This window comes from Rhagoletis zephyria, unplaced genomic scaffold (assembly GCF_001687245.7).
Source record: "Rhagoletis zephyria isolate East Lansing unplaced genomic scaffold, Rhagoletis_zephyria_1.1 Rzeph_scaffold_02748, whole genome shotgun sequence".
NCBI lineage: Eukaryota > Metazoa > Arthropoda > Insecta > Diptera > Tephritidae > Rhagoletis > Rhagoletis zephyria.
Window position 1 is genome coordinate 53,174 of NW_016159832.1, and position 12,891 is coordinate 66,064.

A 12,891-nucleotide genomic window follows, 5' to 3' on the forward strand; every position below is an offset into this window, starting at 1 on the left:
TAAAATAAACCGAATACTCTTAATTTTTTGGATGTTTGGTTATAATATTTTTACCAAGGAATGGATTTTTAGGACCTAAAAACGTATAAAAAAAGGCAAAATAAAATAGCGAAATAGACAGAAAAAGGCACTAGAAATCGCAAAAAAAACAATACTACAAATAATCACAAAATACTTTCAAATTTTTCATTGGTCCGCTTTTTACGGCCTTTTTAAGGTATTTTTGAGGTTAGGATTGTATGAGTGGTATGTTTTGAAATAAACCGATTATGCCCAACTTTTGAGGGTTCATACACAACGTTATTAAAAATATATGGACCAAATTTCGGAGCCATATATTCATTGATGTGTTTTTAGGCTATTTTAAGGAATTTTGAGGTTAGGTTTGTATGGGAAGTATGCTTTAAAATAAACCGATTAAGTCCATTTTTTTTGGAATTCATAAACCACGTTATTACAAACGTATAGACAAAATATCGAACTCATATATGCATCGGTGCACTTTTTATTGCATTTTTAAGACGTTTTTGAGGTTAGGTTTATATGAGAATTAATTAATTAATAGATTAAATTAATTTGATTACGCCATTTTTATTTTATTTTTTTGATTTATGTCCATAAATATTAAATACGGAAAATTGAGCTTCTACGTCGATTCATTATAATTTTTTACAAAAAAAATTATGGGGTTGTACCACTGCGGGGCATGCTGGCTTAAACTTTTGTTAACTGAGCATTGTGAATATCAAACTCGATACTTAAGCTCTTGTCAGTGGATAACTAGTAACTGTGAATTTGGCAATATATATGCATCTATAAATGTTATGGACATATCAATCTACATACATGCTAATCATTATAAATGCTTCTTATTAAATATAAATTAAAATAAAAGCAATTAACTAAAAAGCTACACATCCATATTCAATATAAACCACGTTGTTGTTAAGCTTATTTTCTCACCATGCCATCACACTTCTCTGCTATTCCACAGGTGCCTGCATAATTAGTCGATTCGCGTCATGGCTGTCGACGATTTGGGTATCACTGCAAGCGGTCTTGGCGGTGGCCTACATTGGCATGTTCATCTTCAACACCCTGCCATTTCGGGAGTGTGTGGGCAATGTGAAGTTGGCGCTGGTAAGTTGTTGTTTGTTGCAGTGTTTTTTTGTTATATTATTGGCTGGCATGTTGCTGGCATGCTGTTGTTGTTGTTGTTTGTTGCTGCTGCTGCTGCCGTGACTAATTGTGCGAATAGTAAAACGTTTTGTGGCTGCAGCAATAATTGATTTACTACGAGTAAATCGCATAGATATTTATTTATTGGATTTTTATTACGGTTATATGTACTCGTTTGTGGTTAATGATTTTTTGTTTCCATTTTCTTTTTTTTCGTTCTTTGATTTTTTTTTTCTTCTATAAAATCAATTAGAATGGCTACACAGTGATCGGCAACAGCGGTCAAGAATGTTTGCAGCGCACCTTTTTAACACCATTCTGGGAGAATCCAATGTACTTTGGCATGCTGGCTGTTGGATTGATCGGCCTTTGGATTGTGGTGATGTTGTGGTTAGTATTGCAAACTATGTATTTATATACGAAATGCAGATGTTATTGATTAATAGTTTAACTGTATCACTTGTGCTATACATTTTGGATTGAAGGTCAGCTATAAAAGTTTGTAGATAGGGTCATTCACACTTGCTATTAACTACGAAGGCTTTGTCGAAGGTTAAAGAAAGCATCCTTAATAAGATCTCATTTGTTTGAAAAAAAATGCGCTTATTTGTTTCAAATATTCTCTTATTAAAATATTAAAAAAAAATATTATTTCAAATATTCTCTTATTAAAATAAGTGTAAATACGCGTGCTGAGATCAGCACTTAGAGTAAAAAGTATTGAGTAAATACTAGGCTTGGAAAGCTTTTGAACTGACGAGCGAAAGAGCCAGCTCATTTAATTGAACTAGTTCATTAGTTCGTTCATTGAAGTGAACTAAACTTTTCTGTGCCAACACTTCAATAAAAATGGATCTCGTTTTTCGTTTGAAAGGGCATAGAGAAACAACTGATCGGAATTCACGCTAAAAAGACATTTGATTTCATTGAATTTCCCATGTTTTACATCGTTTGGTGCTATTTGTATAAAAAAGTAAATATTTTAGTTAAGTTTTTGGAATTTGTTGTCTAACAAAAGACTTTCGCGATGCAAAGCGAAGCGCAATTTGGTCAAGAAGACAAGAAAATGAAATGCAGGCACTGCCGAGGTTCCATAAGCTTTGCCGATGGCTCCCATGGAAATTTGAGTCGCCAAATATCCTTCCGTGATTTTGGATAAAAACGAATAAATGAATACGAAATTCGTTTTCACAAGCTTTTATTCAACTTGCTCTGTATGTATGTATGTAAGTATGTTTGTTGGGGGAAAATCTTGCGATCAATTTTTGACCATCTTCCCGTTGACCTGGATACATGAGACTTCATAATAACAATGAGTTAATCCGATAGGTGGCGCGGTAGTCGAGATATTTAAAAACCCCGTATTTATAGTCCGACACTGTTCATATTTAGAAGGTATATAACTACATGAAAATAAATAACTCCACTAAAACATTTGCCGATAGTTGCCGCACGAGGCGATATATTTGGTAAGGCAGTAATTATGGTCCGATCTCGTTCATATTTAGAAATATTGCTTTGCAAATATTTGTTTTTACTATTAACTTATTTACTTTACAGATTTATTCAATATTTTATATGTATATGTTATAAAACATACATCTTTTGTTGTTGTGTAACTCAGCTCCTACTAGCGATCTAGTCCAATTAGGTGAACTATACTTCAATAAGATGAACGAACTAAGATTCAGAAGAACTAGTTCATTAAGATGAAGGAACTAGAAGTGAACTAATCTTTAAAGTGAAACAAAAAAATCCAACTCAAGCAAATACCGTCCATTGTAATACCTTCGTGGCCCTTTTTAACTATTTTAGAGTTCAAATGCCAGGCTTTAAATATATTTCATTTAAAATGCTCTTTTATAATTGTAGCAAGGCGAAACAGTTGTACAAAAAGTGTTCCGAAAGCTCATCTTCTTCAAAACCGGGATAGTAAATGTGGTCTTCATCCAAGCCGATCACATTCAAGTTTTCAAACTTTGGGCCCTATACTCATCAGTGCGTGCCCTCCTCTCAGCTTAAAAAGCAACCTCTCGAAATCTCACATTATAATATCGCCTCAGCGAAGGTAATGGTGGGTACCATACTGGGGACTTGTGCTTCTAGATTACAGGTGGGCATCAGCTTGCCCGCGGGCAAAGCTCTTTCAAGCTTTGAATACAGGCCGGTGTCCACCAACGTTCTAGATCAATTATGGCCACTTCATAGGCACGCGTGTCAAAGCTTTCGCAGGCCAACACTATTCTAGATCTTTGCCTCACCCCACTCACTCCCATGCTTCTGTCAGCACACGACGATTGGATTGCCAAGTGTGACCAGCAGATTTCACATGGCAAAAATATAGCACATATATCACAAATAATCGTTTATAATTCCTCTGTAGTGCTCATATTGGCCAAAATGGCGTTTTCAGCAGCATTTCCAAGGAAAAATGAGCAAATGATGCCACCGCTCCAAACTGTCACTCTCTCCTCGACGATCACGTACGGGCTTTCCAATCCCCAGTGTTGGTTGTTAGTGTAACCACCGAGATGAAAATGCGCTTGGTCAGGAAATATGGCTTTCGAGCAAACTCGTTGTCGATTTCGTTGGCATTATTTCTCGACGTTTTTCAAGCATAAAACGATTAATTTAATTTCGCGGAGATATTATATTTACCTTCTACCAAGTTTTGCAGCGAGAGTGTCAAAATAACATATGATTAAAAACAAAACCTGCAGTAATCACGCAGGCCTTTCTCAAAGTCAATTCCTGAGAAAATTTGCCAGATCCTATTTCAATGTTTATTTCGGAGCCATCTGTGAAATAAAGTTATCATACATTTCTGGCGATTCTCTCTAAAGTTGAAGTATGGTCCCTGTTAATTGTTTGACGACTGTTAAAGGCCCTGGCTTCAGAGCGCTTTTAGCTGCGGCCCTTGTCGTGTGTGTCTCTATCGCCGCTTTAGTCGGGTGTCTTATATTGTTTCGTGAATAGAACTAGTTTAGTTTTGGAGGAATTAAATCCCACACCGTTCCTATTTGCACACCTTACCAGATCGTTAAATGTAGATTGTAGTAGCTCACTGACTGTCGAGAGGAACTTCGGATCGAACTACGACTAGGCTTTCTGCGTACGAAACTATATACTTTAATGACTTTCGAGGTGTTAAGAAGCAATAATTCGTTTTGAGGAGATAGTAGTTACTACACACTGAGAGCCTGAGGGTTACCTCGTGTAACCGTTTTCTTTGCTTTAGGTTATATCTTATGAAAACAAATATCCCTTTTCAGTACTCATTAGTGTAGAAGGGTTCTTCGGTAGTTGTAGTGATTTTTTACTTCGCTATTTAAAATCTTTTTTTTTTTTCAAAATTTGCCCTTCAAATGTAACTCTCATGAATTTTAGTTGCCTTTGATTAATAATATAAAATTAGCTCTAAAGCACATGGTGATGAACAAAATATAATAATTAGGCACAAATGTAAATTTATGTTTATAATTTGGTTCTCGGTTACATGTCAAAATATGTACATAAAAAAAAAAAATTTATATTTATTTTAAGCTCTAAAGCTTTCGCACCTTTCCGCATTGGATTACACGAAACAGCAAATTCACCTATGTATATACATTAGGGTGGCCCTTAAATGTACTAACAAACTTTGACATCAGATTTCCTAAACCTCAACCCCTACGTCGATGCTACTGTAGTCAAAGATAACACATATAAATTTTGGTCCCGATTGGAGACGGTTAGGGCGTGTCGCACAGTGGGAAAAGTTCACATTCCTCTATAGAGACTAAAAAAATTAAATTTAACTTTTTTTCTTCTAATACCTAAAATCGATACTCCCATAGTCGAAGATATCACATACAAGTTTTGGTCCCGATTGAAGTCTGTTAAGGCGTGTCCTACAGGGATCAATGTTCAGATTACCCTAGGAAGACGTCTTAACCAACTCCAATCAAACCAAAATTTATACGTGATATCCTCGACTTTAGTAGTATCGATTTAGGGTATTAAATGAAATTTTTTTTTTTTTTTTTTAATTTCGATTGTGTCGATAGAGGCATCTGGCCATGGTCACCTTTGTGACACGCCTTAACCGTCTCCAATCGAGACTAAAATTTATATGTGATATCTGTGACCATGGTATAACCGATTGAGGGGGTGAGACTAAAAAAATCGTTCATTTAATTTTTAAGGCCCACCTTAATATATATACATACATATGTATGTATATATATGTATGTTTGTAAATATCATTTACATATTTTGGTAAATGAATATCCGCATAATTATTATTAATTCGGTGTTCCCAGCTAATAATTTCATTATATTCTTCAATTCCGCAACTATTATTTTCATTTCAAATTCTTCTATAGATTCATTTTTTTCGCACGCATGCGTACATAGGATTTGTCGCTATGTCATTTTTGTTTTAACTTTAGTTATTGTTTTATGTATTTGACTGATTATTTTTTATTTTGCTAGTCAAATGAAATACGAAACTATGCATTTACCTAATTCACATACAAGCAAATATATATTTACATACAGAAATGTTGTATTATTAATAGCACTTTAATTACAAACTTGTTTGGAATTCTTGTTTGACATAAATTTATGTCTTAAACTGACATCATGAGCCATAATTCGTCGACAAGTAACAAAAAATGAAATTATTTATTGAAAACATAGAACAAAATTTCTTGTGCGCATACATATGTAAGTGTGTATGTACATGTGTTTGTATGTACAACAATAGGGTGGAGTGAAAAGGAAAAAAAATTCGATTTCGAAATTTCAATAGTGCCAAAAAGTCTACTAACATGATCACATAGAACCATGAAAAATCGCAGGCAAGGCCGCATTTAAGGGGCCGAAATGGTAAAAATTTTGTTTAAATAACTTCGTGAAAAACAACATTTAATCTTGTATTGCTAGAAACCTGAGAGCCCAACTTAGTTTTTAAAATATTGAAGATGACTCTACTCATAGCTGCGTACAGTGGGACGTGAGTAAATCAGTAATCTTTAAGGTATAGTCGAACTTCGCAAAATGTCTGTCCAAGAGCTTTATTATTCATAATCGCAAATGCAATTATCACTGGAAATGTGCGCCGTTCCACGGATAAAGGCATCTAATTTCCTACATTTAAACTAAAACTTTCTTAACACTTTCAGTACAAAAATCAGGCGGTGAATCTAAAAAATTTTAAAATACTTACATACATATGTATGTATACCGGCTAATTTTGGGTCGTTCATTTCAAAAATGAAATCAAAAATTTTAGAAAATTCGTAGTTTTACCGTTATTCAGCGTCTATTACACTGGACAATGTTACTAAAAACTCCTAAAAGTCGTGGAACCTGTAACGCAGGACACGTATCTTATTTTCCTTCTAAGTATTTATCGCAGTGAAATTTAAGCTATACATATGTACATATGTACTATTTAAAAAGTAATTTTTAAGCAAAAAAAACCGACTTCCAATCTCATGTAAAAATTTAGGAGTACCGTTAATTTTCTTAACAAAATGCAAAAAGAGTAAAAAAAATCGAAGAAAAAAAATCCGTTGATGTGGTCGAAAGTTATGCGGTAACATACATAAAAAAAATATATATATATATATTCCGACGAATTGATAACCTCCTCCTTTTTTTGAAGGCGGTTAATAATTAGGTAGTTACATAATTTTGGGAATTTTTTTTTTACTTTGGACAGTTTTTTAGTGAAGTATTATTTGCAGGGTCGTAATTTTTATTTAAAAATGCGTACACGACCATTAAGCAATGATTTTATTACATTTTATTTTTCGGTGCACTACGTCAACGAAAAAATAAAATAATAATAATTTGCAAAAATTAACAAGATTCCTTAAAAACTTGAAACTAGCTTTTTATTATACTAAGAAGTATAAATAAACAACAATTTGGGAGATTTTTCGGAACTCTAAAGCTCGAAATCAAAAAATGTATTTTTTCGCTACACCCTAATGTATAGTTTAAAGTGTAAAAGTGTTTGCTGTTGGATAGCGATAATCGTTGCCGACGTGAAGTTAAAGTTTTGGCTACGAATTTATAACGAAGTTGCGATAACACTGCTAATCTCAAATACAAAAATATGACTTGTGTATTTTTATACGAGTATTATCAAAAATATGAAAAAAAACTTGGATTACAATTTCGAAGAAGATATCGATCAATATGCCAATCATGGTTTCGATAAACATTTGAAAAATTATTAATATGAATTTCGGTATCGAAATGTGGTGGGTAATATCGATAAATATATTGTTAATAGTGTCAGTAAGTGTCAGTAATCGATGCTGCATCCACTGGAACCATCCAGCTGCGCCACTAGATGCCCTGCCCAATAATATCTGTAACATCAACGGTAAAAAAGAATTCGACTGCGATTTCGATAACGACTGCAGTAAACACACGCGTAATATAACTTTATAAATGTAACATAAATATCGAAAATTATGTGTGCACGTATATCGATAAATGTATGTGGATATCTACAGATGAATATGCCAAAAACAATTTACATAATCAAGTACATCAAGGATAAGTACAAACAGTAAAATAATGGCGAATGAGTTAGATAAATAAATCGATAATTATTTATGCATTTATATCGATGAATAACGGTAAACAAATACCATACGAATGAACGATAAATATAGGTTTGATGACAATTTCGATACAAATTTCAATAGACATGTAGGTTATACTATAATTTCGATAAAAATGTCGATAAGATTTACAGAAATGACACATTATCGCAGCACCAATGAAATTAAAATAAATAAAATATTTAATATTTGTAATTATATGAAGTAGTACATATTTACATATATTTCATACATAAATATTTAAAAAAAAGCATACTTTTTTGAAGTTAATCTTTTCTTAACACTAACAATACTTTTTCTCTTTTTCCTACTCAGCACCCACAATGGCCGCATTTTGCGCCGCAGTCTCTTCATCTTCGGCATACTGGGCTTTCTGCTGCTATGCTGCGTCACAGGCTGGGAAGTGCACAATTCGTTCCAGCGGTCCTACTTTCCTGAGCTATGGCCATTTGACTCGTCCCTCTTGGTGGACTCCAACATTTGGTTCAACGCGTTAATGCAGGTACTCTTCGCCACGAATTGCGGTTTTGGCGCTCTACCAGCTGTCACCGGCAAATTCCTCTACAAAGGTGATGCCGTACGCACTTCGATCGTGTACCTTTGCTTCAATTTGCTCATCAATGCAATAGCCGTCACACTCTTTATGGTACAGTTTGATCTCTCTGCCAATAGCGGCTCCATGATTGAGGAACTCAAACCACAAACCGCTGTCTACGATCGCATTTTGTACGATCGGCCAAGCAATGAGCTCATCGCACGCATCATACCCGTACTAATCTTTGCTTTGATTGTCATTTCCGCCATCATCGCTATCACGGTCGCCATCTACACAGTCACACGGTTGGTGCCACGCCATCCCAACTACGTCATCAGCTTGGTGGCGCTTGTCATGACTATCATATCGTTGGCAGCGCCGAAATTTATCATAGCGCGCATTTTGGATACGCGTATCGTCGGCACAATCTTAATTACTGCGCTCGTCTTCGAATTGATTGCTGTCTGTTGGATTTATGGCGCCAAGAATATCTACACCGATTTAGAATTCTCAATTGGGCGACCGATATTCAAGGTTTGGATGTGGCTGTGGTGCATTTGCCCAGCTATACTCACCGCCTTGCTGGTGTGGTGGTGTTCCGACGACGATCAGTACGACCTCTTGGCCGAGTATGTGCCACGTTGGGCGCCCATTTTACTCGCATTAGCCGTCATCTTCCTCATTGCTTGCGTGCAAATATTCCGACAAGTGGAGTATAATTTCTTTGGGATGATCTGCGAGGCATCGAAGGCGGCAAAGGAGTGGGGACCCACTGATCCGCTGGCGCGTCATGCCTGGAAGCAATGGCGTTCGGTGTGCCAAGATACTGGACGCCGTGATTTCACGCTACGCCGCCGTGGCACACGCGACTACACGCACTCCATCAAGAAGGGTCAGTACTCGAACGCCTCAAACTCAAAATATGCCAACGGACATGTCACACAGCAGAATTGGAAGCAGTCAACAACTGGCAACAGTTCGCCCAACTACAGTGGCTCCATGTTTGGTGATTCAGCGATCGAAGAGGATATTAGCGTAGATAAGTTTCCGGGTGTGGCACAACAGTTCATGCCCTTCCAGAACAGCGATGGAAAGCCGTTACGCTATTCAAATCGCTCGCGTGCACAGCCGCAACAACGCACTAGCGCGCAACAACAACAGCATCAGCATAGAGAGCAGCAAAGACAGCAACACCAGCAGCAGCAGCAGCCGCAGCAGCAGCTGCATGAGCATGAAGAGTTGCCTTTGCCCTCACCGCCACCACCGCCGCCACCAAGTCATGTGCACGCCATGCGTCCGCCATCCATGCACGTGGAGAAGCATCGCGAGATTGTCTATATACGAAGACTATCGGAGGATGGCCGCCATGCGACACGCATCGAGATAACACCGTCCAATGAGTCCATTACGTATGGCAGCACAAATGCAATCACAGCCAATGGGGGCATGCGCAACCCGATGGGTCGGCTGAGTGGAAATGGTACAGCGCATGTTAAGCGCTCCTCCAGCACCAGCATGGCCGAACAGAATCGTCATTCGGTCGTGAGCGTAGGCGGTGGTGGAGTGCATGGCGGACATGGTGGGGGTGGAGGTGGAGGATTAGGTGGCAAATTACCACCACCAAATACGAATGGCAGCGCGGATCACATCTGCTGGCGGAAGTTCACCGTGAATCCGCAGGAGTACTCCACGGAGCTGTGAGGCGGAAGGCACTGCGTTAATAAATAAATAAGAAAGACATACATACATACATATATGAATATACAACAAAAGACTTTTCCGTACCCAAGACAAATTCGTTATAAAATAATTTGTAGTTACTGTAGTAGCGTAGTGTTAACGAGACATTTAAAATATTTAGTACTTGTAGTTGTAGTAGTGAAAAAACAAAACAAAACACTTAGACAATTCCAAATTGTGTTTAATACAATATTTGTCGTATAGTACTTTATTTTAATTTGTTTTTTTTTTTTTTTTGAGTAAGAACAATTAAAATATACAACCACTTAAATATATGTTGAGAAAAATATGAAAAAATTGTAAATAGTAATTGAACTAAAATTAATGAATTGATATTTTGTATTAGCTTTAACGAAGGAAGTGCAGATTAATTAAACGACTAACACGAATACATAAATATTTAAAGTAAAGATAAGAAATATTTTTTGAAAAATTCTGTAACGAATATTTATGTTTGGCGCGAGCGCCCACAAATAAAAAATATGTAAATCTAACTACATGCATATGTATGCATAAGAAGTAAAAAATCGCTTATCCTGAAGGGCTGTCTGTAGTCCCTAAGAAAATTCAAAAGAAATATTTTTCATTATTTTGTTGCCAAGAACGCTTCAAAATCAAAACCGAAATGAGAACAAAACTGTCGAGAACGTTCTCAATGGGAATTATATAAGAACAAAACTCTGTGGAACGTTTCCAAAGAGAACAAAATGCGAACAATACTTTCGGGATCATTTGTGAGAGAACCAAATGGGAACCAAGTCTTCGAAATGTTTTGTAAAAGAACAAAGAAACAAACAAAAAGAACTTTCTCTCGAAGAACAATTGTGGAAACCAAAGTCTCGAAGAACTTTCCGACAGAGCACGAAACGGGCACACATCTTTTCTGAACTATTCGTGAAGAAAGGAAGCGAGAACAAAATTTTTCTCATAGCGTTCCATTAGTTTGAAATACTGGCATATTAAAATTAATCAAAAAATAACTGCGAGATAGTTATGCAAATAAATAAAGTCAACCAAAGACTTAAGACACGAATTTTTCTTGCACAGATAACGCTACATAATGATAAACGATCTGCAATTTGAAAAGATCCAGCTTTCTTTCCTCTGGCTTAGAATTAAAAATCAGGGTTCTTACTGAAACCACTTTTCACCCCAACATGCACATGTACCTCCCATTCTTAACGTTAAGTTCTTGATAATTTTGTTCACGTTTTGTTTTCTAGCAGAACGTTCCCCAGACTCTTGATCTTATTTGATCCTCTGTGAAAACGTTTTCGATACTTGTGTTCTTATTCTTTTTTTCTCACGTACCCGAAGGTTTCGTTCTCATTCTGTTCTTCTTGAGAACGTTACCGAGAGTTTTGTTCACATTTTGTTCTGGTCGGAAACGTTCCCGAACCGTTTGTTCTCATTTTGTTCCCGTTCAAACTTCTCTCAATACTTTTATTCCCGTTTGGCGCTTTTGTGGGAACGTTATTGACATAGAATAAGTACTTTGCTGTTGCTGTAAATTTTTCTTGAAGAAATAAATATACTACTAATTACTGATTTAAGAAATTTTGATAGCAGAAAATTTCTTTTCCATTTATTTTAAGTTTTTCTTGAGAGCTGCAGACAGCCCTTAAGACGAGAAATGTATAACTGATTGTAAAAATGAAGTAATAGAAATAAAGTTATTAACAAAAATGAATATGGTTAGGTTTAAGTGAGTGTAAAGTTATAAATAAAAAGTCGATCATTGATTCCAATAACAAAAAATTTAAGCTGAAGTGCTCGTAAAAGTATGCAACAAAGATTTAAAAAAATTAATTTATGAATGATAACTTTTTTTAAAGCAATAAAATGAGTATAAAAATAACATATGAAAAAGTTAATGAAACGAAGAATAGTTATTTATGTATGTAAGCTAGCATAACTGAGTTTTACTGACATATAAAAAATCTTATAAACTCTCGAGCAAGCCACAAATGTATTGAATTGAATTTAAGTATATATATGTTTTTGTAACGCTTTGCCAAGAATCGAATCTCTCTTGGCTGACGTAAATAGTTAAAGAATGCAACGAAAAACATTACAATAAACAATGAAACTAAAGTTTAAATAAAATGAAAGACATTGTGAAACAAATGTGTTGTAGGTTGTTTAATTTATTGACTGCTTTTCAAAAGGACGCAACATTAATCAGAGCTGTTACAAAAAAAATAAAAAATTTCGAAATTGCAAATTGCCAAAATTCGAAACCGATATCGGTTTGAAATGGTGTTATGAAACCGACTTCATTTACAGTTTTCGAAAATAGGCACAACCGATATTCGTATCAGCTGTTTTGTTTAATTAGTTAAACAATTTTAATATGAAATTCGGCAAATGAAAGCTAACAAAATTTTCCATAAACCATATCGAGCCCTAACCGCCAAAATAACGTAAGCGACATTTTTTTCAAAATTTTCTTTTTGATGCAGAAATATTCCTATAGCATCAAGATGCATTTCTGAATCAAAAATAAAATTTTGAAAAAAATTTCGCTTACGTTATTTTGGCGGTTAGGGCTCGATATATTCATCACTTTTCGATAGGCCTGATAACAATAATAATAATAAATTGGCACTTACGCATATGTTAGTGTTTGGCCGAGCTTCTCCTCCGATTTGTGGCGTGCGCCTTGATGTTGTCGCACAGAGGGGAGGGACCTACAGTTTTACGCTTACTTTGAACGGCGATTGTATTTTTATGAGAAGCTGGTTTTCATGGCAGAGGCCGATACAAATAAAAAAACTTTATCACAAATAAAAAAAATATGACACAGAAACTGCA

General features: G+C 35.7%; 1 protein-coding gene across 2 annotated transcripts in view; it reads left to right on the forward strand.

Moving 5' to 3' along the window:
• The window catches only part of blot (solute carrier family member bloated tubules), a 59,494-nt gene extending 48,943 nt beyond the window's left edge, over positions 1-10,551 (forward strand). For both annotated transcript variants that reach the window (XM_017622290.1, XM_017622291.1), the window contains exons 3-5: positions 995-1,140; positions 1,433-1,569; positions 8,118-10,551. In XM_017622290.1, the coding sequence (XP_017477779.1) occupies positions 995-1,140; positions 1,433-1,569; positions 8,118-10,038 (2,204 nt within the window). In that variant the 3' untranslated portion in view covers positions 10,039-10,551. The remainder of the gene's footprint in view (positions 1-994; positions 1,141-1,432; positions 1,570-8,117) is intronic.
• Positions 10,552-12,891: the final 2,340 nt, after the last annotated feature.